General features: G+C 37.7%; 4 protein-coding genes across 4 annotated transcripts; 3 read left to right on the forward strand and 1 right to left on the reverse strand.

Annotated features, from left to right (window-relative positions):
- The first annotated feature begins 78 nt into the window (after window positions 1–78).
- On the forward strand, window positions 79–8,279 carry LOC149021262 (Tmem18). The gene is made up of 4 exons (XM_089149518.1): window positions 79–421; window positions 7,090–7,195; window positions 7,674–7,822; window positions 7,914–8,279. Exons 1-4 carry the CDS (start codon window positions 281–283, stop codon window positions 8,007–8,009), a joined length of 492 nt encoding a protein of 163 aa, XP_089005644.1. The 5' UTR covers window positions 79–280; the 3' UTR covers window positions 8,010–8,279.
- A 1,307-nt stretch (window positions 8,280–9,586) lies between these two features.
- On the forward strand, window positions 9,587–13,446 carry LOC149021263 (forkhead-associated (FHA) domain-containing protein). The gene is made up of 7 exons (XM_089149519.1): window positions 9,587–10,139; window positions 10,284–10,522; window positions 10,611–10,772; window positions 10,857–11,840; window positions 11,951–12,086; window positions 12,268–12,653; window positions 12,748–13,446. Exons 1-7 carry the CDS (start codon window positions 9,830–9,832, stop codon window positions 12,976–12,978), a joined length of 2,448 nt encoding a protein of 815 aa, XP_089005645.1. The 5' UTR covers window positions 9,587–9,829; the 3' UTR covers window positions 12,979–13,446.
- A 786-nt stretch (window positions 13,447–14,232) lies between these two features.
- Window positions 14,233–17,268, reverse strand: STOP1 (C2H2 and C2HC zinc fingers superfamily protein). The gene is made up of 2 exons (XM_089149521.1): window positions 17,045–17,268; window positions 14,233–16,245 (listed from the first exon to the last, which is right to left on the reverse strand). Exon 2 carries the CDS (start codon window positions 16,230–16,232, stop codon window positions 14,631–14,633), a length of 1,602 nt encoding a protein of 533 aa, XP_089005647.1. The 5' UTR covers window positions 16,233–16,245; window positions 17,045–17,268; the 3' UTR covers window positions 14,233–14,630.
- A 6,505-nt stretch (window positions 17,269–23,773) lies between these two features.
- On the forward strand, window positions 23,774–26,920 carry LOC149021265 (COBRA-like protein 1). Its single transcript, XM_089147433.1, has 6 exons — window positions 23,774–23,918; window positions 24,029–24,108; window positions 24,703–25,156; window positions 25,954–26,107; window positions 26,203–26,471; window positions 26,640–26,920. The coding sequence occupies exons 1-6, from the start codon at window positions 23,774–23,776 to the stop codon at window positions 26,918–26,920; spliced, it is 1,383 nt and encodes a 460-aa protein (XP_089003559.1).
- The last annotated feature ends 212 nt before the right edge of the window (window positions 26,921–27,132 follow it).

The raw sequence follows: 27,132 nt of genomic DNA on the forward strand, positions 1-27,132 counted from the left end.
GTGTCCATTCCATACTAAAAAAAAAAAAAAAAAAGGAAAAAAGGAAATTCCACACTGCTCTTTTCTTTTCTTTTTTTTTTTGTTCATTTTAAAGCCGTACGACATGCTTGGCGGTAGAGCATTCTCTCCGGCTCTGGATCCTTGGTACACTCGAAACCCACTGTAACTTATTCAACTCTGCATCTGCACTTCCTTTCCCAAACTAGAAAAGGAGCAGTAAACTGTTCGAGATAGTTGTTCGTTGGAAAACTCATTCTCTCTGATTTCATCGTTTTCCAACATGGAAGACCTAAAATCTGTAATGAACGAGCATTTAGATCAGATGCAAGTACTCATGGAGAAATTCACTGCCGAACTCAAAACTGGATTCCAGCCTGCTTATGAGAATTTCATGGGGTTTTTCCATGCAATCGATTGGAAGGTACATTTGTTTCCTTATCTTCCCCTAGATTTCTTTTTGTATCTCAATTTCCATAATCTTGTCTGGTTTTATCTGATCTGACCTTTAGCTTTGAATATCCCTCGGATTACTATTATAGTTGGATCTATAAGGTTGTTTGATGGATGTGCTAAACACTTGAATGGATGAGGTCAATTGATAGAATTGAATGTCACCTTTCTAGAGAATCAGACGGGTTTGCTTATTTTTCAGTTCTTGTTTTTGCATCTGATGAGATGGTGTATAGGTTCCTCATATAAACGTTTTTCTCAGTTCTTGATTTATTTCAATTTTTCGTTTCATTAAATCTTTTTAAGTTGCTTATAGTTAAACAACAATCAGTAGGGTTGTAAAGTGTGATATTCACCCGAGGAAGAAAGAATTCCATTGCCTTGTCCGTTACAGAGAGAAATTGCATAAGAATCGAGCATCTTCTTTACAAGTGTTTTGAAGTTGCAAGTTGGCCTAGCTCTAGCTGCCTGCTATCTGAATGATAATGTTCACGTAGTAAGGGTTCCTGCATCCTAGACATGGTTTCTTTCTTTTTGCAAACAATATCTTCTCGTCAATTGTTGACTGTTGATCACTCCTATTTTATAGAAGATTCGTATTTCTATTTTGTTCCCTAATGCCTTCAGATAAAGCATTGTTTGGTTATGATGTCAGCTGTTGGTCTTTCAAAGCAATTATTATATTATTATTTCTTGGTTCTTTGCTGGAAACTAACCTGGCATTCTTTTCCAAAAGTGACACATTCATTTGAGGTTGGATGGTATAAACATGATTATTTTGGCTTTAAATTATTCCACGTCAAATGAAAAGCCATATATTGTACTTTTTTTTTGGGTTGGGGGTGTGTGGAACTTAAGTCATGCTAATCTCAGTTGGTCACGCAATCATGTTGGGAAATTTGTTGTTTTTATTTTATTTAATTTAATTCTTCATGGTAAACTATAAGTCCCTGCCTTGGTGCAGATACTTGGGTGCCGGCAGATCCCATAATGGATTCATCTATGCTGTCATTCATGGTTCTTTTTTGGTCTATGATACATGGATACCTACATGCAGTCATGCTATCAGTATGAGATATTGCTCGTACTTAATGGTTTAAAGAAATAAAAGTATTGATCTGGCAGATGATCTACCATGTGGTTTTTGTGTCTTGCACTTCTGTGTTGTCTCTACCAAATACTATCTGTTGGCGAAACATAAAATTTATATGAACTAGTAAGCCATGCAATCACGCTGAGGTAATAATTTAAGTTTACTTCTAATATTACCTGACATTTGCTTTTGCACATTTCTGTTATGCTTTGTATTTTATCAATGCAGTATCGTATGCTACTGAAATACTAATTGATCCTGTAGATTTCAGCTGGGGTGGGTTTGGGGGAGCGGGAAAGTCTGAACAGAGTGTGTTTGTCCACAATTTTTGCCTGTGATTTACGAAATGGAAATAGCATCCCTGTTCTCTACATTTGTCTCTGTAATCCTATCCTGTGTCTAGCCATTTTAGGTTTGCTTGTTCTTGATAGGAGTTATGCATCTGCAATTTTTTTTCCTCCCATGCCCATTTTGGCAGCTTGGTTCTTCCTTTCACCATTTCAGTAGTTTTTTCCCCCTTAAATTTTAGGATGGGGATTTGGGGATGGGTTTCCCCATATATGAGTTGAATTCTAATTTTCATAAGACACACAAAAGCTAAACAGAAAAACTAGGAGGAGGAAAAATGAAGAACAAACTTGGTTCAGAATGTACTATATGAAGTGGAAGTTGTTGTAAGTAATTTTTTTGGGAACTACAAGCCCAATGATTTGCTTCATTTTTGTAAATTTCTTGAGAATTTTATGTTTGGGTCCTCTTAGTCAAGCCTAAAATCTTGTTGGGTTCCTCTTAGTGGGAACTCTTACATTTAGATATAGGGGTCTCTAACACCGTGAGTAACTATAAGTTCAAGCCATCAAATTTTGAAAGTTAAAGGAACAAAATGCCTCCTTACCTGTTAAATAGAAGTAATTTTACAAAAATACTCCCATACCCTATTTTACTAAACCATATAGGTGGGTGAAGCAGGAACCCCTTCCCCCATCTTCTTGCTTCACCCTGCCAAAAATTACCCACCACTGGCCGATCGCTGGACCACCCACCAAACCCTCCTCCCCCCCAAAAGAAAAAGAAAATTACACCGCTGGAAACCACCCTGGTTCTGCCAACAGATGTGACGAATCCTATGCCCTCTCACCAATGCAAGTAAGAACCCAGTCCTGGGAGATCATTGCTATTGGTTGTTGACCCTGTTTCCTGTCAACGTCTGGGTTGAACAAGTGAGCGAATGGGAAGGGTTGCTTTGCAGGAGCATGAATACAAGAAATATCACAAAAAGCCCAAAAGAATATGAAAATCTTGGATTTTGAATGGATACACACAAGCTTCCTAATTTATTCATCTGCTTTTTCTAGTGGAAAATTCCTAATTTTAGCTCAGGAATAGTTAAATCTAGCAACCAATTGGGTGCTGACAGATTCATCTGGTGTCAACTGCGAAGCACGGGGAATAAGGACTTTATTTAGTTGCTTACCAAGGCTTTTAACACATTTCAACCCACCATCTAATCATAGCTTCCTGTAAAATGGCAGACATTGGTGGGCTCTTTTTTTCTTTCTTGTAAAAGACATTGGTGGGTTCCATTGGGAAATCCAGCACATCTTATGAAGCAGAATCATAACCCACCATTCTGATCTAACTGAAATTTTCGTTCAAGGTTGCTGGGTTGGACGAACAGGCTGGTCGCTGGAGTTATTGAACATAAAAGAAGATGGGGGTATTAGAGTTGAATCAGTGGGGTTTTTTTTTTTTTTTTTAGGTTGGTTTTGGGGGGGGGGGGGGTGTTGCTGGTGGTGGGTGATAAAACAGTGACAGTAAGATGTGTACCGGAGGGTGGGTATTTTAGTCATTAACTAGTAAGGGGGCATTTTTGTCCTTTTAACATTAAAATTTGAATTGAACTAACGATTACTCACAGTATTTGAGACCCCTATACCTAGATGTAAGGTTTCCCACTAAGAGGACCCAACATGTAATTTAGGCTTGACTAAGAGGACCCACATGTAAAATTCTCCATTTTTTTTGGGGTGGGGGGGGACTTCATAGTTTCATCAAACAAGTTCATGAATGGAAAGTTGGAAATTTATTTATTTTCCCTCAGCGGCAGAATTGCGGTATTGGTAAAGGAGAAATTAGTTATATTTGGAGATTAGTATAATGCTGTTGGTTTTATGGAAGTTAAAATGAAAGCTTTTCAGTATCTTTGGGTATCCAATCCAATACTGGCCTCCTACTTTTCCTTTGAGCTGGAAGTGATACTTCATGTTACTACGCGTGTTATTCTTTGTATAAGTTTATTTCCCAAGTGGATCATGCTATCTGATTCTGGAGGCATCATATAGTGTACGTCTCCTACTTTTCCTTCAGGTTGGGAAGTGATACGTCATGTTGTTCTTTGTATAACTTTATCTTTATTGCTAAGCTGGTCCATACTATTTTTTTGTCAGTGTAGGCCTAGTAACTGTTCTGCGTGGCTGGTTCATCTCCTCTGATGCTTGTGTAATATAATCACATATGAGGAGGATATTATGGCTGCTATGGTTGAATTTTAGATAGCAAGCCTTGGTGCGTCAGTATTGTTTGCTTCATTGTGACCAAGAGGCCTTGGGTTTGAGTTTAAAACAGCCTCTTGGTGAAAGCAGGGGGTAGACCTGCATTTTTTTTTTTTACTTCCCCAGACCCCCGATATTAGGAGCCTTACACTTCCTCTTTTTCTGGTTGAATTATCAAGAACTGTGTATTTGCAACCATGGTGAAGGTTACTTAATGAGATTAACAGAGATTTCCTATCAAAGATCTCTCTAGCCCTTGGATTGACTAGGAACTGTAATGTTGGCTGTTGCCACCATGATATTCACTAAAGATAAAGAGAACACTTTTATTTGTTGATGTGAACACAAGGACCCCCTGGCTGAAAGCTTAAGTGGCGCCCTAATATGGCTCCAAAAAGCCTCCATAGGCTTCTGAACCCTATGGGAGGGGTATTTAGGGCATTTTGGCCTTCAATTTACTCCTGAAATTAAATTAGGATTCATTACAGATTTTATTTTAGTTAGTTTGAGTCCAAGTTGTAGTTATTTAGAGTATTTTTATCTTGAGTCAAAGTTGTATTTGATTGTAATTTGGTTACTTAGGTGTTAAGTTATTTAATTAGCATGTGCTTAATTAATGACTTAAACTATGAGAGTGAGAATCTCAGATCCAAGGGCTGAGGTCACGTAGTAATTTGATTCTCTTTTAGATTAGATAAGAGTCCAATTTGATAAGTAGGCTCCCACCAGTTAAGGGAATCCCAAAGTCAGTTAGAGTCCCTTGTTTCAGGCTATAAAAGGCCTCATCATTGTAATTTATTTTCAGTTTTGATGACTAATTGAATTGTTGAGTAAGGACCAGGGTCTCCTTTGTTGGGTGGGCCTTGGTTGAGTGTTTGTGTTTAAAATTCTTCTGTTCATCGTCATCTTTTTCAACTACAGCAGCTTCAAGAGATCATCAAGGCATTCCAGTGCATAGTCCAGTCTCATCTCACCTTCTGAAGTAAGTTACAGATCATCCCACCCCACCTATCCTGTCCGCAGCCTTCCCATCCCCTTCATTGCCTTGTGCAAACTCCCCAGCCCCTACTCCCCCTTGTTTGACCTAGGCTACCACCCCAACCCCATCGCAACTCCCTACCGCCCCCTTCCTCTCCTAGTTCTGCAACTCCAGCCCCTTTCCAAGCAACCGTAGGCCTTCCCCTATGCCCCTGCTTTTGCGCAAGCAGCAGCTTCAATCCTTGAGTAAACCTACTTCCCCAGCCCCTCTTGAACCCTCTCCCCCCTCCTAGAGTCGCAATCATCCCTGGAACAGAAACCCTAAGCCAGTTGTCCCATTCAACCTTGTTTTCCTTAAATCTGAAAATTTTCTGCAAGTCTACTTCAACCTTGGACTTCTGCAGAATTTTTAGAAACTTCATAAAACCCTAAAGTCTAAACCAAAACTTCCTGACCCTATTAACCTCTCCAAAACCCTAAGTTCTAAATCTGAAACATAAAACCAGCAAAATCGGAGCCCAAAACCCACTGGCCGAAACTTCTGTATACCCTAAACTCAGTCCTACTTGGTCTAGGATTTGACTTTTCAAATGTGAATTTTAACTTCTATATTAATTCAGATTGGAAACTTCAGTTACAACATGCCTTGAGCAGTATTAAAACCCCACAAGACCCTCAATCTATTGCTGGAATAGACCTGGGCAGCCATCTAATATAGGAAATACATCCTAAACCCTGACCCTAGGTTCTGGTTTGCATCATTTATTTATTTATTGGCAGAAAAAGTTAGAATGTTTCCTAAGAATTATCAATTATCAAAATGTAGGGAGTCTAAGTGAGGTTGTTGGTTAAAATATGAGTTGAATCCACTCTAACATAGATAAATATTTGAAACTTCTCTTTCTTTTGCACACAGGGAAAGTAGGAAATTGATTCCATGGGAAATTGGGTGTAATGGCTTGTCACTTGAGTAGTTATTATAATGGTATTACTGTATTAGCCGGGGAGTAGTTTATCATGATGAGAAGTTACGCAGGTTGTAGTTATTCCGGGAGTATGGGAGTAGTGTGAGTTGTTATTCAGGTGTTTTGTAAGATTTAATTTCTTATTTAAATACGAGGCAACTGATGAGGATGAATTTCTTTTTTGACGCTAGGCCTGGCTTCCTCAGTTTGGCCAATCATGTCCTAATGTGTCTCTGCTTGCCCTTCCTTTTTCTTCCTTATCTTTTTCCATTTTCTGTTCCAATCCTCTCCTATTCATCATATTAAGTGGCCAAGTTTTGCTCAAAACACCTCCATGATATCAGGTTTGTATCACTTTGTTTGTATTGGTTTTGCATCACTTCTCTCAACTTGGTCCATCATAAAGGAATATATAATCTGAGACAGATCAAATAAATAAGGATTATGAGGTCTTAATAGAGCTCGTTTGTCATTCCTCCCCTAAGAGTTATGAACTTGGAGCTCTTGCGTACTGTGGATACTGAAGAAATTTTTAAGCTTGACATGATTATGATTATGAGTGATTCAACATGGAGATCATATGCTTTGAATTTCTGTGCCATAAAAAGCTTAGTTGATGCTAGATCTTGCCATTATGGGATATTTAGATCCTTTTTTTTTTAGTAATCTTCTGCAATTCAATTTCCACGAACTCAATCCTTGCGATGGTTCCTTTGGTAGATCTGTCTTTTCCTTGAAGTAGTTAATGTCCTAATGAAAAACTTAGTATTAATGCTACGGTGCTAACTTTGGTGACACCGTAAGTACCATAGAATATATTTCTTGATGTCTTTCCTGCTACCACCTGCATTCTTGCTGCTATAAATTGATTAGTTTAATTAAGTTGGTTTGCATTTAATTGCAATACATTGTGACAAATTGATGATGAGTACCTGTATTGGGTGTTCTTCATATTTTTCTGTGAATGGGCATCTCTACCATGAGCACGACCCATCAGTGACATCATACTGTATATGCCATGCTGATATTTTTGCTTTTCCCAAATTTACAGGAGCCTTGGTTAATAAGCTTGTTGTCATTTCACGTTGCCTTGCTTTTGGCAGTCTTCTTCTCACGGAAGAATGTCAACTTTCAAATGTTCCTGTTCCTTATGGCATGTAAGATTCTATTACAAACAATTATTCCCCCAACCCCTCAACGAGAATAATATTCTCCAGTCAAATTTATTGCCTCTCTATGCCAAATTGCTTTTAGTCTTACGAGGCCTTATGCGTGTTTATCCAAATTCTGCAATGATTATTCATGTTGTGTTTTTCTTTTTGGCTTCTTCCCCACCACTACTCATTTGTATTCCCTCTCTCACACCCCCACCCCCCCCCCCCCCAAAGAAGAAGAAGAAAAAAAGATGTTCTGAGATTGTCATTATAGGTCTTGAGTAGCAAGTCAATGACATGATTATGCGGGTGATTACTGGAGTAAGCTACAGAGTAAATGGATGGTTAATTTTCGTCAGCCTTCAGTTAGCTTTACAGTTTGTTATTTACAGAACTTGTTCAAAGGCCACTAATGGGTGTTCCGCCCGTGTCTTTTAACTTCGCACATATATTGAGTTTTAATGGTTTCTATGTTTTGCAGTGGGTGGTGTATATTTTGCTGAGAGAATCAATAGTTTACTGGCTGAAAACTGGAAAAGCTTTGCTGGTCAGAACTACTTTGATCCACAGGGCATTTTCATTTCAGTGCTTTGGTCTGGTCCTCTTCTTGTCATATCAATTTTAATATTGGTTAGTGATCCTGCCGTTATCTATTTCGTTCCATTTTTTTGCAGTACATGGCCATATCCATTGAACTTTTAAGTCATTCTTTCTTTTGCAGGTAAGCACCCTCTTCAATTTATGTTTGTTGATCGTTAAGTGGAAGAAGGCTGAGCTTAGACACCGTGCAAGGCTAGCTCGAAACAAGCAGGAGTGATTTCCTCTAGGTATTGCTGGTTGTTTCACAAGAACGTCATCTTACTTGATTGAAGTTGAGGCATCGTTTTGTACCACTGGGTCAACAAAATATTACTCAATCACAATGTGTATCTTCTTCATTTTTGTATTGGAGTTGGAGGAAGGTTGTTTTGGTGCTTCTAGGATTGTTTTTTTCTTTCTTTATTGAGCTAGGCTTGCATATTGATTAAAACCTTAAGGTTAGGCTTGCAAGGCAGTTAGTGCTTCTGATATAGTTTGTCTCATTAAAAATCTTTCATAATTTCATAAAAAGATAGTGTAGCTCTTTGGTTTTTTGTGTCTCTCCAGATATTTTTTTTGAGGCTCTCCCAATAGTTCTTTGTGACTTATTCTTTCGAAGTATCACTTCGAATCCACAAGTAAATACACTTTGTGGATGCATATAATCAAAATTGATGCACCACCTGGTGTATTGGGTTCATCAGGCTCAACTTATACATATTTTGAGTATATTTTCAGGATAGTGAAGTTTCTTCCTTTGAGCTTAAAGACATTTAAACTCTTGAACTCATAATATGAGATGTTGGTTTTTATTTGCTTTTGTGGATTGGACAGTAACTCCTCAATGTCTAAGTGCGGTAATTTTGGCTCTAACCAATTAGTTACACGTTCAACTTTATCCCATGGTATCTTGGCCTTCGTATGAATTTGACTTTAAGGGTTGTTCCGTTGAGTTCCACACTGTAAATTTTTGTTCTACCCAGTGTATCCCAGGGTATCTCGGCCTTAGTATGAATTCAACAGTACCACCATCAAAAGGGTTGTTCGCCCTCCTTGATGGTATATATAATCATCCTGCCCTCTAATATAAAAAACTCCAAAGGGTCATGGGTTCAATGCTGTGTATGGTACATGTAATCGTCTCGGCCTAAGGGTGTTAGTTGTGTACCAAAACCGTTTAACCTTACCGAATCGTGCCGTCTAAAATTGTACTGTACCGCGCCGTTTAAAATTCGGTACGGTATGTATTAAAATTGAATTTCTTTGGTACGGTTTCAGTTTTAGGTACTCATACCGTCGGTATGTACCGAAACCGTACGAATTGGTACCATACCAAATTAAGGGACATAAATGTAATTTACAATTAAAACACTTTACTTTTACCTTATCCCTAATTCCCTGTTTTAGTTTTTCATTTTGTCCTTCACTTTTCTTTTTAGATTTACTTGTTGTCTCTGTTATATTAGATTATATCGATTGTTTGATCGCAATTTCATTAGGATCTTAATGAACTAATAACAAAAGTGGCTTGGGTTCATTCGTACAAAATTTTTACCACACTAGATACCGTATTTAAACTATTTTCTTGCACTGATTTAATACCGAATCGTTTTTGGAAATACCGAAACCGTACTGTACCGTGTAAATTTGATACACTATTCTGATTACGGAACCGTACCGATAGGCCCTTAATAAAAAACTACCAGTTTAAAAAAAATGTACGTTTGGAAGATGAAACGTCTGGTGCTATCCTCAATGGAAACTAGCCGTTATAAACAAATAAACGGTCATTTTCTTGGGGGTAGAACGGTCATCTTATGCCTATAGCAAATCAAATAATCAATTAATCAAAACCCGTTCCATCTTGCAATTCAAATTGTACCCTGAGAAGGAAAAATAAGATCCGACTCAATTTCCCCGGTATTAATTCAAATCCCCAGCGTCATTTGTTCAACTCTGCTCTCATCGAAATCGAAGAAGGAAAGCCAAGACCCACATAGATAAACCCCACAAAAAGGGTAAACGGGAAGAAAAGCTCTGTCCCCAGCCACTTCGATCATGGCAGACAAGAAGAAGAAGAGCAACCTAGTGAAAGAAGAAGATAAGAAGATCCCTGTCTTCACAGTGCTAAAAAATGGTTGCATTTTCAAGAACATCTTTCTGATTGACTCCCCTCCTTCAATCTCTAAAGAAACCCACTCGTTCGACTCCAGTGAAAATAGTCAGAAATGTCGCGAAGAGATCTTGATCGTGGGACGGCACCCAGATTGCAATATCATGCTGGAACATCCGAGCATTAGTCGTTTCCATCTTCAGATCTGCTCGAAACCCTCGTTGCAGAAACTTTCAGTGATGGACTTATCATCTGGTAGTGTTCTCCATCTCTTATCCCCTACATTCTTGTTCTCCTTGCCCTTCTTGCGCTCGCAATTTGCTCTTCGTGGTTTTTCGGCAAGATTAAAATGTTCTTATTGCTAGGGTTCTGCTTTCTTTTGTTCTTGGTTCTGTTTAGCCCATGGGACATGGATTTCTGGGCGAAAGATGGAACCACAAGTTATGGTTGAACTAAATGAGGGTGATACGCTGAGGTTGGGTGCTTCAACGAGGATTTACAGACTGCATTGGATGCTTCTGAGTCAAGCATTTAAGTTTGAAAACCCTTCTCTTTCTCCGTCGGATGCGTTACCTCAGGAAGAAGAAGAAGAAGAAGAAGAAGAAGAAGAAGAAGAAGAAGAGGAAAAACCGCATCAGGTTAGGCCGGTTTTGCTTAGTTAAGCTTACAGTGGAGAAATGTGTCGATATTTTAATTTTCTTGAGTTTTTTCTTTAATTTATTTCAGGATGAGAAATCAACTCCAGTAACAGAGGGAATGTCACCATCAGCACTTCCTCCTCCTCCAGAAACCTTGAATTTTCCATTCCCTGAAGAAAATTTAACCAAAACCCCATTTGTTTCTGCGTCTGATGCTACAAGTCATGAAGAAGAAGATGATGCGTATCAGGTAAGACTGGTCTTGCACTCTTGAGTTAAGAATGCAGAGATTCAGAATGTCTGTGGTTCTAATTCTCTGGATTTTACCCTTCAGGATGAAAATTTAGCACCAGTTGTAGGAGCAGTGTCACCATGGACATCTCCACCTCAAAAAACTGAGAATTCTTTCTTCCCTTCGGCACCTCCCATGCCAGAGTCCTTGAATTCATCCTCTCCTGCCGAAGGGAAAGGAGTGGAAGAAGAGGAGGTCATGTCTGCCGGTGAAAGGCTTGAAGGAGAAAACCAGAGTCCACTACGGAGAATTCTTGACAAGCGAGATCTCTCGACCTGCTGGTCAGAAACTGTTGTCACAGAATCCTTGAATTCATCTTTGCCCACAACTCTACAACTCAACAAAGAGAACCAGAGCCCACTAGTCCTTCGTTCAACTGAAGTGCTGTTTGAAAGAGAAAATCAGGAAACGCCATTGAAAATATCAGAGAAAAAGAACGAAACACCAAATCTTTGGTCACGAAGAGGCAAACCGGCTAGTGTTCTGCAAATTCAAACAGGAAAGAGCAAGGGAAAGAGTGTGGGAACTGGTCTTCAAATAGGAATAGAAAATCAGAGAGGTGGAAAAGAGAACCACCCGACTTCTAAGGTTCTTTTCCCTGACTTGAGTGGGGAAGAAGTTTTCACTCCAGACAAGGAGAATTTCAGCCCAAATACTTTGCTTCTCAAATCCATGAAGAAAGTTAGGGTAAATGAAAACATGCCTTTGAAGTTACCAAAGTCATCCTCATCTAAGGTTATTGCTGGCTCCAGCATAGACCCAGAAGAAGAGCTTTTCTCTTCAGATAAGGAGAATCAGACACCTACGATTTTCAAAGACAGAAAATTAAAGGGTACTGAACCACAAACTCAAGCAAGGCTGGAAACTAGGGTCACAGATACAGAGAGAGTGCCATTTCAGTCCTTACGATTAAACTCGATCAGTAAAAGCGGGATAAAAGGTTCAGCGTCTAGTGTTACTACTACAAGGAGCAGCCATTCTGTCAACTGTATCCCATCCATGCAGAAAAACAGTGATCCATCTTCTGTAAGTCTCATTAATTTTCTTCTCTTTGTTCAAACGTTTCATGGATACATTTTTATTGAGGATATATGTTTTATCTATGGAAGAATGTAACTTTTTACTGTATGCTGCAGATTAAGTCTCATAATGAGGCCAATAAGAAGTGGAACATGGTTGTGGACACAACTTGTCTTCTAAACAAGGATTCTGTGAGGTCTCTGAAACTCCTACAGGGCATCAAGGGAACACAACTCATCATTCCAAGAATGGGTAAGTTGGGTGCAATTTCATTCAGTAACTTTTTTCTGAGTCAAATTCTGTATTTGTTTGAATTTCAAGCTTTTCATTCCCCCTTCTCTCCTTACCTTTCTGTATTTTCAACAAAAGGAACAAATCCACCTATCTTTCTTCTCCAAACAGAATGTGTGATCCTTGTTTATTCGATCTTCAGTCATTAGGGAACTGGATTGTCTGAAACGACGTGGAACCCTCTTTAGAAGGGAATCAGATGTTTCTTCTGTACTGAAATGGATAGAAGAATGTATGGTGAAAACAAAGTGGTGGATTCATGTTCAGAGTTCAGTGGAGGAGACCAGGCCAATTGCACCAACCCCTCCTGCTTCTCCAGGCTTGAGTGAAGCGAGCACCAGTGGATTTGCTGGAGGATGTACTAGTTCAGCTCCATTTTCTTCCTTTAGGAGTTTGACAGAGATTGTTTCCCCAACAGCAGAAGACCATATCCTTGAATGTGCTCTCTTATTCAAGAGAATTAAGATAGATGAACATCTCATTCTTCTTACAAATGATGTTACTACGAAGATCAAAGCCATGGCAGAAGTAAATTTTATTCACTAAACTTCTTGAAGTTCTTCCTTTTTCTTTTATGGATTGCTTAGCATGTTAAATGCGGGTTTATTGTGTTTACTTGCAGGGCTTACTCTGTGAAACTGCTGAGGAATTCCGTGAAAGTCTGACAAGCCCATACTCACAGAGGTTCTTGTGGGCAGAGAGCACTCCAAGAGGGCCTACTTGGTCTTGTATGGACGACATAGTTCTTAGGGAGAATTATTACAAGCGTCCTTTCAAGAAGAGCACTCCAAGGGGCTTGAAGCTTATTTTGCTCCATAATTCTCAATATGGGCAGACCAATCTAGTCAATTGAAGAACTGTTATTCCAAGAGGCATGAAGATTAATATGGGCAGGATAATTCAGTCATTTGAATAACTGCAATCTGTACTTCATCTTCGGAAAACTCTTATTAAGTAAGTGATTTGTGAGGATTGAGTTCCTCTTTTGTTTAGTTTTTCTATAAAATGATTCTTTACTTTCTGTTTAAACAGTCTTGTTTTGTTCTTTCTGAGAACCAACGGGTCCATTCAGTTCGCTCTGTCAAACCTCAATAAACCTACAAGTGTCCATTATCTTCTCTTCATTCTTTTTCTTAAACCTCCATTCATCGAAGGTTCTTCATTCCTGTTTAGGATTGGTTGCTGCTAATTCAAGATTAATCCAAACAATTCAATGGAAATTTCTGTTGCTGCTTCTGACATTCCTGCTTGTTGGCAACTGCTATGCAAAAAAGAAAATAAACAATAAAAAGAGAAGCTGCTAACAAGTAAAAAGTAGAAGAAGAATCTTGTACACTACTATATAACAACAGTGCTTGGCACTTTGATGTCTTGGTTAAATGTTCAAAGGGTGGGAAATGAAATCAGCCGAGAGACTGAAATTTTACAATCTTGACACACCTTCTATCGATACAGAACAGTAGCAAGCAGTTTCGATTACATTACTTTACTTCTATTCATTGATATAAATCCATGATTATGTGGATGACTTGGTCTTCGTGTAGTACTTTTGTTGTTGGTCAGAAAAATATCATTCAAGAAAGAAAGTAAATGAAATTATTTTTAATTATAAGCAAATAATGTATTTCTGTCCTGAAGATCAAAATTAATCAATTCAAACCAGTATAAGCTCAAAATAAGTAATATGAAAATCAGAATCAGATTAGTCAGGATTAATCAACCTACCGACGCTAACCGGGAACAATCCCTAGCAGCAAGCTTCTTGCCTTCTTCGTTGAACAGCTTGTGCCTTGTCATTAGTTTGTATTTTGTCCGAATTATTAAGACAAAGATTAGCTGGCCTTCATGTCTTATTCGTGAAGGAATGCTAATTTGATCCGTAACTAGTACGCAACATATCTAGTTTATTACTGGGGCTCACCTGGAAATGTGAACACATATGTTTGTACGCATTCATCTCCCCCCAACCCATTGCAATAAGCACTACGTTTTCAGTTAGAAGTTGATATCTTTACCAGAATTGACACTGAAAACACAAATTTCGATACCTGACATGAATAATAGAGTTGGGTAGCAAGTCTGGGTCACTCAATCGAGCCTTGGAAACCATTTACTGCTAACTGAAATACTGGGTGGAAACTGGAAACTGGAAACTCAATGCTTTCAGGTATCTCAGAAACTTTGAAGAGATTCTACTATAACACTAGTAAACTGTACTGCAATAGAGGAAAGAAATCATGCACATAGTAAGACAATTCCAACATGGGCATGCATTAATATACAAAGATCATCTCTGATTTTGATTGAATCCAACTCTTCATCTGTTAGTCATGAACACGGAATCATCCAGAGAAGAAAGTTTAATTTGTGTACATGACATGAGCAATAACGGAAAGCATCAATATCAACTCCAGAATATAAAAGTTACAAGATGTTATAGTACAGATTTCATTCAACAAAGAGCTTGGAAGAACTGCCACAACAGAAAATTGAATACCATCGGTATCAGTTAAGGGCATCAGAACCTGATGCCCCTTCAGACTTTTGAATATAATTACAAGACCCTGAAAGAAGGAATGAGAAAGAACTCTCTGGAACATCAAATGGCGGTCGGGGGAACTCATGAAACCCACCAAAGTTACATGTGTCAAAGTTCATTGATGGGAAATAACTGGTGGGGTCCTGAATATTGCTTTTCACATCCACAACATTCTGGGCACCAGTTCCACTGGAGGCACTGGAGCTGAAGTTAAATCCTGTATTCCCTTCCCTTGAAGTTTCTGTGGTTGCTTCAATGCTTTCCCCTTGTTCAACTGCCCCAGATGTTCCTTTGTTTTCATCAAAGGGAAGGACAGGAGTATGGCCTTGGAAGAGCGCGACATGGCCAAACAACTTGTCCTTCCTTGAGAATGTTGTGCCACAGGAACATATCCATTTGTCTCGCCCACAATGCTTCTCATGAGTCTTCAGATCAGCAATGACAGAGAACTTCTTGCTGTTGCATCTGCTGCAAGTGTAGCTTTTGTCACAATGTGTACGCTTATAATGGTTCTTCACGCACAATATGGTCTTCAGTGGCTGGAACTTCTTATGGTCTTTATTCCGCTTGCATCCAGCAAAGGGACAGGAATACCTCCTGATCAGTGTGGCCTCTGAACTCAACTCCTTATTAGGCTTGGCAAGAGCAGCTGGGGTCTTGTATTCATCCCCATGACCTCTCATGTGCATCCGTAGATTTGCATCCCTCTTGAATCCTTTACCACAAATCAAGCAGAAGTGAGTATGCGGAGCAAGTATCTCTTCCTTCTCTAGTTGTAAGACTTCATAGGATCCAGGAGGGAGGTTCTCCCCTTCTCCACCATCTTCATCATCCTTTGAGTCATGCTCTTCAATAGGGGAAACAGAGTGGTGGGATTGACCAGCATGGGTTACTTCAGGGCTCTCATATCCCATCGAGTCAGTCTGCTCAGAATGATCAAAAACCTTTGTTCCAACATTAGACTTTGGTACAACATCATCATTGATGCCCAAACTACGAGGGCATCCAACACCAGAGTTATCCCCATGCTGCCCAAGAAAAGGATTTGCAGCCAACATGTTATTCTTTGCAGATGGGAGAAGACTACCTGCAGTTGAGATCAACTGAACTATGATGGAAGTAAGATCAGCTGTTACAAGCTGCTTCTGCTGAGCCATAATTTCATCTGGGTGAGCCAACACTCGACCTCCTCGGCCAACAATCAGATGAACCAGATCCTGGAGCTGGTGGATCTTTTGCTCGAGAAAGGAGAGATTGGTTAACATGGCTCGGGGATCCCAACCTTGAAGTTTATCAGCATCCATGACCATCTCGGCAGTCTGTCCATTCACTTGATCCAGGGTTTTGATTGGACTTGACGAGGGCTCTGAAGGTAGATCAAATTGAGAGAACCGCTGCTGCATCCCAACTCCATAATCAAGACTGGAAGGATCATTCCACTTCCGCTGCTGTTGCTGAGAACTGAAGGCAGTGAAGGACTGTGGATCTGAGGGAAAAGTTTTGGTTGATTTATCATCCAAACAAGGCTTTGTCCAGGCTTCTGAACGAAGCCTTTCTTTGGGATCCATTGCAAATCAGAACCTGAAACAAAAAAGCAGAGAAGTAATCCATCATCAGAATTCTCATTTCAATAGGTGGATTAAAACCCTTGTTCTACTCATTTTTGTCAACAAAATACCGATGAATTCAATGTCAACATAGAACAGTAATCCTTCCACATAAATCAGAATTACTCAAAAAAGTCACCCAGAAACCCTAAATCCACCCATCATTTATTTCTCACCTAGGAAAGTCGACAACCGTTTCTTTTCCGAGGAAAGAAAACTACACAGTGAATTACATTATCTTCTCAAAACCAGCCATCAATTTGTTGGACAAAATTAGTAATTAGTCAAAACAAATACAGACCTCATGACCACATAAATAAAATCACCGAGAAAACTTCTCTTGAAGAACAAAAGTAGAGAAAAAGAAAAAACAGAAAGGGATAATCTTTCACTAGAAAGAAGCCTCAATATCCCATGAACTACTCTGCAAAATTTCCCAAAATTTCTCTTTTTTCTCCTTTTTCCACCATAAGAAATAATCCTCATCTCTAGCTCAAGAAAAGTCTAATCTGGCATCAATCTTAAAGATCAGACGAGAACTCAACACTCATTTCCCACAAAAAAAGAAAAAAAAGAAAACCCACAATTGAAAAAACTCAGCATCACAAGATCTCCTTCAACATCTCACTTATGAATAACCCATAAATCAAGAGCACAACAATTCCAACATGGGCAGGTCTGATTTTATCAAAGGGCAAATTTTGATTCCTAAAAACACTATCAGAAGAATCAATCAACACAAAAAGATTTGAGAAGAGGAGAAAAAAACTCACCAGATTCAAAACTGCAGATGCTCTTGGTCGGTCCCCTTATTGTCTCTTACACGTAGGAACGAAGGCATGAAAAGGGAATGGCAAGCACAAGCTCGTCAATAAATAGATACCACAGAGCATCAGCGTCACAGACACCTCAGGGAAACACACTGAAAATCAGATTCATCATCTTCAATAGACCCCATCAATTTCAGCTAATGGGTCTGAAGATTTCGAATAAAAAAGCTTGACCCACTAATCCAATGGCTTCGATTGATCAAAAGCGGTCTTCGATCTCCACTTTCTCCCTATGTCTTTCTCTGATACTTCCCTTCCCTTCGTTTGACCTGCTCTCTCCTCATCTTTTCTTAAATCAAATTTTTAATGGGTTTTGTTTAACATTTAATCGAGACAGCAAAGCTGGCCTCAGTTACCAAGAAGCCACGCACCGCCACTCCAGGGCTGCATGGCTCAACCGATAATGGTGAGTACTGGGCATCTTCTCCAAAGCAACATTAATTAGTAGTAAATCTGAAATTATTGAACTGTGCTTATCTTTTCTAATGTATAAGGAAACCCCTTTGGATCAAAGTCACCTGACCTGACCCTCTGGTTGGCTGCTTGGAGATGGTGGAGTGGGAATCATCCACATTAAATAAAAGTCTCCAAATTTTTAATTCTTTTTAACTAAATCTTTTTACATGCAACCACCACCAGACTAGTTAGGTTTCTTTTCCTATTTTGTTTAAATTTTTTTTTTTGTCTAAAAGTTCCAAAGTCCAAAGTTGAGGAAGGATTCTTCTTCTTTCTCCTTACTTGATTTTATGAGATTTTAGAAAGGGAGGAGAAAACAAGAAAAATTGCCAAATTTCTAACCTAGTCACCTCAAAAACCAACTAAAGATGTCAAAAAAAATAAAAAATAATAATAAAAAAAACCTTTTTTTTTCAGATAGCAAAAAAATTTCTTCATGTGAGGTGTGCTTACCTCAAAACTCTTAAGCATATGGTATCGGATATTATACTTCTTGAAGTATTACTTTTTAAATAAAAAACATTATATGCTTGAATTAGATTGAATTATACATTGACTATAGTGTGAATAGAGTTTGGATCTAGATAACATTACCCTCAACCCCATGGAAACTCCACTCCTTATTTAGAAGAAAAGTTCATTTCTCGACACTAATAAGATAGATCCCCTTTATGGATATACGGTGGAAGGGTGTGTGAGTAATGATATTGAGGGTAGAGGGATTGGACTCGTGAAAAATGGAGGGAAGATAGATGCTTGATTGTGTCTATCCTAGGCATAACGATAGATAATGCTTTACCGTTTACTGTTTCCTAGTATAAAGATAAGTCTTGATCGAAAAAAGAAGAAAAAAGATAGAGAACCCCTAATATATAGTGGCAACATTCCAAACATCCAAAATTGGACATGGGCAGAGCTCTTCAGGGCCAAGGGGGGCCATGGGCTCATCTGATTTTTAAAATTTTTATTTATAAAAGTATTTTGAATTTTTTTTTTTAAAATTTAATAGTCATTTGGCATTATCTCCAATGTGAAATATTAGTACTTGACCCCTTCTTTTAGAGAAAATTTGTAAGACAATGGGTACAAAGGTCATTGTGGCCCTCCTAATGTTGAATCTTAATTCCGCCTCCCATGGAATTTCCCAATCCACCCAAAATTAAAACCAAAAAAAAAAATAATAATAAAATAAAATAAAATTAGTGTTTGGACATGGGAGGTGAAGATTTAAATACAAAATTTAAGGCCCTTATATCACAGGGGGCCCATAAAATGAAGCTTAAAGGCCCATTTCCTCCTTTCCAGCTCACCTATGTGATGACAGCTTCTATGACGAAAGAGGTGACGAGATTCTGATTGTGACCGAGATGGAAGAAAAGAATCTCTTCCCCCATTAAAGCAAAAGTCTGAGAAGCTTTCACCCATAAAATGTTAAAAGTGGTAGAGAAGTTCTTTCAAGTCGGCGGCTAGTGGCCATGTAGATATGGGTCACCACTCCCCACCACTCATTTTATACTTTACTTCTTACATGTTTGTATTCAAATTGGATTTTTGGGTTAGGGTGGTTGGGTGGGGTTGGGTTGGGTTGGGTTGAGGTGGTTTAATTGGTCACCTTAAATACAAGTTCTATAAATATTGAGAGACAGAGAGAGGGGGATTTTCCGATAGGGACGTTGAGGGCAGTGGTCGCCAGTAGAGTAAGGTTTGGGTAGCTTCAAGCATTGGTGGTCCGGTGAGGTGTATGTAGAAGATGGGTGAAGCGGAGAATCCCTTCCCCTTCACCCACCTAAATGTTGATCGTGAAAGAATCATTTTGAATGTTTTAAATAAAAATAAAGGCATTTAGAAAATTTTATAATTTACTTTAATAGCAATGTTAAGTGTGGATAACTTGTAATTTACATGTGGGTGTCATGTAATTTATTAGGCAATAATGGATGGTCAAGAGTTTTGCCCCAAATATAGCGGGTGCTGTGTAATTTATTTAAAATAATACACATAATTTAGACTATATATAATATGATCACGAACCAAACTTATGGGAGAGAATAATTGAAACCCGTTTGAGACACTTAACTACAGTTACAAAGAACTAATTTGGGTTTATGCCGGGAAGATCTACAACGGAGGCTATTTACCTAATTAGGAGACTTATGGAAATGTAGGAAAGACTTTCATATGGTATTTATTGACCTAGAAAAAACTTATGATAGAGTCGTTAGAGCGTTAATTTGGCAAGTACTAGAGAAAATAAGTTTTGCAAGTAAATATATAGATATAGTTAAGGATATATATGATGGTTTGGTGACTAGTGTTAGAACAGTGGGGGGACAAAGTAATGAATTCCCGATAACAGTTGGGCTACATCAAGGGCCAGCTTTAAGCTCATATCTATTTGCACTGGTAATTGATGAATTAACCAAAGACATTCAAGATGAGGTCCCCTGGTGTATGCTTTTTGCAAATGATATTGTGTTAATTGATGAGACCCAAGTGGGGATTAATACCAAATTAGAATCATGGAGAGTAGCTTTAAAGTCCAAAGGCTTTAAACTTAGTAGATCAAAGACAGAATATCTAGTTTGTAACTTTAGTCATGATCGGGCAGATGATGAGGTGGTGATACTTGACGATAAAGAGATTCCTCAGAGTGATTGTTTTAAGTACTTAGGTTCAATCATAAGTAAAAGAGGTGATTTAGAGGAGGATGTTTCCTAAAGAATTAAAATATGGTGGATGAAGTGGAGAGGTGCGTCCGGGGTCTTATGTGATCGGCGTATTCCATTAAAGCTTAAAGGAAAATTTTATAGGACCGTTGTTCGACCAGCTATGATGTACGATGCAGAGTGTTGGGCTGTTAAAAAGAATCATATAGATAAACTCAGTGTAACAGAAATGAGGATGCTAAGATGAATGAGTGGCAAAACTATGATGGATAAGATAATAAATGATCATATTAGAGTTGGTCTTGGAGTTGCTCCTATAAGTGATAAGTTTTGAAAAAGTCGTTTGAGGTGGTACGACCACGTTCAACGGAGACCTATAAATGCCCCTGTACGGAGAAGTGATATAATCCATATTGAATGAACTAGAAGAGCTAGGGGTAGACCTAAGATAACCTTAAGAGAAGTGGTGATAAATGATATGTATAGCTTAGGCCTTGTATCTAGCATGACCTCGAACAGAACTGATTGGAAGGCAAGAAATCATGTAGCCGACCCCATTTAGTTGGGACAAGGCTTATTGTTGTTGTTGATCACGAACCAAACTAATTGGAAAGTAAAAATCCAAATAACCGACCTCATTTAGTCGGAACAAAAGTTACTGTTGTGGCTTTTGTAGATTGAGGTGGGGTTGGTTTGGTTTTCCTTTTTAACCCTGAACCTGGTTGGATCAGACCATACATAGGTTTATAAAATGATAATAATAATATGGAAAAATTACATTGAAATTTTCATTTATTATCTTTCCTTTCTAGGAATTTTCAATTGGTTGGTCTGATTTCATCTGCTATTCTAAGAGATTTGAGGTCTGAAAAATTAATTTCTCCACTAACTTTTGTTTCCTTGCATCCAATTTCATCATTTTCTCTCCAATAACATCAAGCCCATATTAATATCTACTGTCTTTGGTTCTCTGTTGCTCTTTCTTCATCTGTAATTAACTCACGTGAAGATTTATGTTTCTTTATTGTTTTGAAACAATAATGGCTTTGATAGTTGAGTTCTTTCATTTCATTGGGTGATAGTGATAATCTTTAAACGTTTTTCTCATCACAATCCAACATTATTATATTTCAAAATTTCTATTTGTCTAATCATGCTTTATAAATTAATATGATATATACTATAGAGTACAAAAAAAGTTAAGGAAGACTTGTTGATTGAATGAACAACTATGATTTAAAAAAAAATGATGTGATTGAAGTGTCTTATGTTTTTTTAATGTTCAAGATTTACTTTATTCATAAGATTCTTTGCATATCTTTAACTTTTACTCATTATACATTTTGATTTTGATAATTATATTTTCTATCAATAAGGCGTCAATGGCCCTAGTCGAGTCGGTCTTTCTTTTAGGCCAATTTGGATTGATAGGATTTTTTTTGACTCGTCTACCTATGAGTCTAAGATGATGGAGAAATTTAACCCATACACACAAAAAAGAAAGAAATAAAAAAGAAAAAAGAAGGCAATGTGAAAACATGCTATTTGATCCACATTCCATTGCTTACATAATAGATTCATAAGAAAAATAAAACATTTAGAATATTATGTTTTTTATTTCTCATTTTGACCGTTATAGACATTATTTATTAATAATAAAAATATATAATTGATTGAATACAAAAGAGTATTGGAGGGAACAAAATGTAGCCGTATCCCTTGAATTCATACTTTTATAATAATAGTATATAGTATAATAATAAAGAAAAATTTTCCACAAATGTAAGTAAGAGGTTAAAAGCGATACTATAAAATCACAAGAAATTAAAACCAATTTAGAAATTATAAGATTGTCTAACCATAGCTTAATGAAATTTGTATCAATGTGCAAAGTTAAGAGATATTTGGGAGTCTCTCTGCTTATTTTTTGGTGTCTCTAAAATTTTTCTTTTTTCTGGATAAGAAATAAAGTGACCATTTTACAATATGGTCTATTTTATTTATTTATCTTTTATGTTTTTTATTTTCATAACTCGCTATAACATAGGGGTAATTTTGAAATTAAATTGTTTAACCATGACTTAACTGAAAATACAAATAGTTTGTACGAATATGCAATTTGAAGTAATATATATATCTTTGGGTGTTTATCAGTCTATGTCAATTTGACATAATTTTGATGTGTGAATGCTTTTTGCAGGATGTCAATAATATTTTTCTTATTTTAATATTTCCCACAAAATTACAAATTAACATTTGATATGAAAACATCTAACAAAATGCTTGACTTGAAGCTGAAGGGTTTGATCCCAAGGATAATTTTTTTTGGATTGAAAGTAAATTAATTAACTTTATTAGGAGACAAAAGCTTTCAAACCTGCAGGAGATTACAAAGTGCTGGTTTACAATAATGTTTTGAACTCATATATAAATTAAAGAGATGGTGAGGATAGGAAAAATTTCCTTCCTTTTAAGGTTACCCATCATTCATTTCTAGTAAACAAATTTGTTCTATCGATGGCAAATCTCAAACACTTGAAGATGACTTTGATTTTGAAATATTCTCTCATTTATGATGGTCAATATCCTCTTCCCCATGCAACTGATTGAATCCAACTGTTACATTCATGAAGAAAGACTCTTCACCTAACCTGTATTTTCTCTTACAGAAGAAGAAAAACTTTTTAGTTTCTAATGTGTCAAAAAAGCAAAGAATGAAGATCTCTCAACATAATATGTATGGTGGAAAGATATATTAGTGCTTGTCCGACGGAGAGGTGATCCAAACTCATTATTCGGCTCCCCCAATATTCAATCCTGACTCTGCTCCTGCTAGCACACAAAGCCCTAGTCGAAGAATTATAAATCTTTCGATGACCTCATAGACGAATATGAGTTATAGATGTCAATCGGATAAACCAGTCAATCAATGAGCCCCGAACTATACATCTATTAAAATTTATGGGTGCGGGTTCATCTTCAAAATTAGGTACAAGGATCATTAGGGTCACAATAAAAACATAAATGAAACTTATTAGGGTATAATATAATTGAGTAGATTCTTGTAAGCCAAACCAGATTGGTGAGCATGGAGGAGCCTTTGAGACATGCAACGGTAACACCGGGTCTATGAACCGCTTCAGACAGTGATATTCAAAGATAATGAAACGGCAAGACAATGGTGCCCGGGGAATGAAACGCGTGAAGAGGAAAACTAGGAAGGAGTGATGCCAATAGCTAGCGAACTTCAAATCTGGAGATGATTTTCCTCTTTTGGAGACTCCAACAGCTCACTCTTATTCATTTCCCATTTAATTTCTCTATTTATTATGGGTTTCCTTTTTTCTCTTTGTTTTCGACGAGATTTTAGAAAGAGAGAGAGAGAGAGAGAGAAAAGATTTATTGTATTTTGTTTATCTTCCCCTTCATCTTCATCGGCATCTCTCTCGGATTCTCCTGAGTCAAGCACTGTACAACATAACCCACTAATATCACTGCGGGTAGAGAAAGAGAGAGCTGAACCAGAGATTCAGAAATACCGAGAGACAAAATGGTGAGAAGGATGTCTGGTCATTCTGAAAAACCCATTTTTCTACGTTTAATGTACATGGGTTTGTTCTCCAAATCCTTCCATTTTGGTTTGATCTCCAGTTCCACCCGTCTGTTGTTTCTCTTGACCTTTATACTCTGCACAGGTTAGATCACTCTCTTTCTTTCTTTCTTTTTCATTTTTGTTTTTCGTGAAATCTTTCTTTCTTTCTTTCTCCAGTGATATTTTAATGAAATAATCTTGATTATTGAGCAGATGGGTATAATCCATTGGACCCAGAAGGAAACGTCACGATCAAATGGGACATTCTACAATGGAATCAGGACAAGTACGAGGTATCTTTATTCATCATTTTCAATATTTTCATTAGTTATAAAAAAATAATTCAAGTTGAGAAGAAGAGTAGAGAGAAGGCTGTGTAATTTGTATGACTAGATTTTTCTAAAGACTTTCTTTTGTCAATTTAAAGAGCAAGTTTCAGATCCCTACAGGCTTTATTTTTTTTCAACACCCTGAAAATTTGATAGCAGAAGAAAGAACTAGGTTAATCTTGATCAGGTCATTCTGTTAGATTTACATGCAAAAAACCCATAAAATTTCTGAGTTCCTGTTTCGCCTGAAGAGAGAATGAAGGATCTTTATTCCTCTTTCTTTATTTCTTATTTATTTTTGGGTAAATTATGAAGCTTTTCTCTTGTGGCTCTAACCTCCCGATACATAAGGCTAAAATAACATCCTTTGAATTGATCAAACCCAGAATACTTTTAAGAGACAGGTTTCACAAAATATAATATTTCAGTGAAAGACTTCTGATCTGGGTGCACCCATTTTAATCTAGCAGCCCTGGGCTTCCGTGGCTTAGCTACCCAACATTTGAAAAAAATTATATAATAAACATTCTTTTTCTTATTTTGTTTTGAAATCTGCAGGCAAGAGTGTCCATTTACAATTACCAATTGTTCAGAAACATTGAAGCTCCTGGTTGGAAGTTAAGTTGGTCATGGTTAAAGGACGAGATAATATGGCACATGAATGGTGCTGAAGCTGTTGATCAAGGGAACTGTACAAGGGTGAAAGGTGCAGACACCCTACCTCACTCGTGCATGAAGACACCCACCATTATAGACCTTCTTCCAGGGGTACCTTACAACATGCAAACTACAAACTGCTGCAAGGGAGGTGTTTTATCTTCTCCGCTAGTCGAACCTTCTACCTATGGAGCTTCTTTCCAAATGACTGTTGGTATGGTCGCTTACAACAATTTAGATGAAGCAAAGCCTGAGAACTTCACCCTCGGCATTCCGGGTTATACTTGTTCTAATGCTATTGATGTCCCTGCAACCAGATTCACTACAAATGGCCGTCGGGTCACGCGTGCTCTCTGTAAGTGATGAACTAAGTAATTTCTGTTATTGCTCTTTTCTTAGTTCATTTCCCTGACTTTAATATAACAGCAAGAAGTCTTGTCTTAACCAAATAGGGCTAGTTACATGGATTATTGCCTACAAATCAGTTCTGTTTGAGGCCATGCTGTTAGAACATCTAGGGTAGGAAAACCGTAATCAATTAAAAACCATGCAAGAAGTGGAATACAATATGATATTTAGCAAGTATTGAACGTACCTTACACCAGATGTATGTTTAAAAAGATTAATTCAAACCTTGAATGCCAAATCTGCAGAGTAACAAAGTCTTCTCCAATCTTCTCGTCTTTTCTATTATACCTCTTTGTTGTCAAGAGAGAAGATAACAAAAGGACTTGAGTATTTGGAGGGACTTCATCATAGTTTTTTACTCCCAAACCCTAGTCTACTTCTACAATGGATCGGTTTGGCTTCATCATAGTTATTTATAATAGTAGTCCCAAACCCTAGTCCACTTCTACAATATGGATCGGTTTGGCCCATCTCAAACCTAATGGCATTGCATTGGTCCAATGTGTTGAAGCTCACATATTGCTTAGAATAAACCTAATATATAGTCACATACTTGATACAAGATCTAAGCTATACATTTTCCAGACATCTAGTATTATTGTTAAATAGTCCCTGCTGGGTTATATTATAAAGCTCCATTCAAAAAATTCCAACTGCAGAATCTTCAACACATTGATTTTCAGTTAATTCTATCTTGGGGAACTGTTTTTAGGTGTTCTGATAATTTGGAAATGTGTACTGCAGCAACATGGAATGTAACATGTACCTATTCTGCGTTCAGGGCATCATTGAGTCCAACCTGCTGTGTATCTTTATCTGCTTTCTACCAGGAGAGCATTACTGCCTGTCCCAGGTGTAGCTGTGGTTGCAGGGGAATCCAAGCCTCAAAATGCTTCGAGTAAATACACTCATCTCATCCTTATTTCCTAAATGCATTCCTTCTTCTTTTTCTTCTTATGTTTTTTCCACTTTCGATCCATTGGTAAATTACAGCAACAGAGAGTCATTCTTGAGCCTGCCTTCAACAAATAAAGAGATTAATGGATCAGTAGTGAGATGTACAAGACATATGTGTCCAGTTAGGATTCACTGGCATGTGAAACAAAGTTACAAAAAATACTGGAGAGTTAAGATGACAATAGAGAACTTCAGCTTTCTTAAAAACTACAGCATGTGGACCATGGCCCTTCAGCACCCCAATTTGAGAAGCATAAATCAGATTTTCAGCTTTGAATATCAAGATCTGAATCAGTTCCCAGTCAGTAAGTTCACTATCACTGTAATTACTAGCTTTGCTTTCTATTCTGTCAGGGTTCCTTCTGTTACTTTAAATTTACATTTTTATACCCTTCATGGTTCCATGTTCTAAGGATAATGGAGAAGTCATAGTTTCCAGAGCAACTTACTGATCTGGTTTATATTGTTTGCAGATGACACAGGAGTGTTTTGGGGTGTCAAATACTATAATGAAATGTTAATACAAGAAGGAAATGTTCAAAGTGAGATGCTAATGACCAAGGAACGAGGAATTTTCACATTTGATGAAGGGTGGGCCTTCCCTAGGAAAATCCTTTTTAATGGTGATGAATGCGTAATGCCTCTACCTGATGAGTTCCCTAGACTTCCCGGTAATGCTGCAAACACACAGTACTCATCTCAACTGATGATGGTTTCTTTGTTAGCCTTGCTCACATCGATCATTCTGGGTTAAGACTTAAGTGTAGCTTCTTGGGTTGTTGCCTCCAATTTTAATCCATATGCACATATGATTCTATACAAGAAATTCACCCCATAATTTTTTTTAGATTTTCTTCTTTTTTGGGATTTAAAAAAAAAAAAAAAACCCTACATGTACAGAAAATTCTTTCCAGCGAAAGGCATGATTTTAACATTTTAATTTTTATGCCCAGTAACGTATCCTCG

The sequence above is a fragment of the Hakea prostrata genome, chromosome 3 (genome assembly GCF_041222555.1).
Source record: "Hakea prostrata isolate BN-2017 chromosome 3, UWA_Hpros_2, whole genome shotgun sequence".
In the NCBI taxonomy this organism is placed as follows: Eukaryota; Viridiplantae; Streptophyta; class Magnoliopsida; order Proteales; family Proteaceae; genus Hakea; species Hakea prostrata.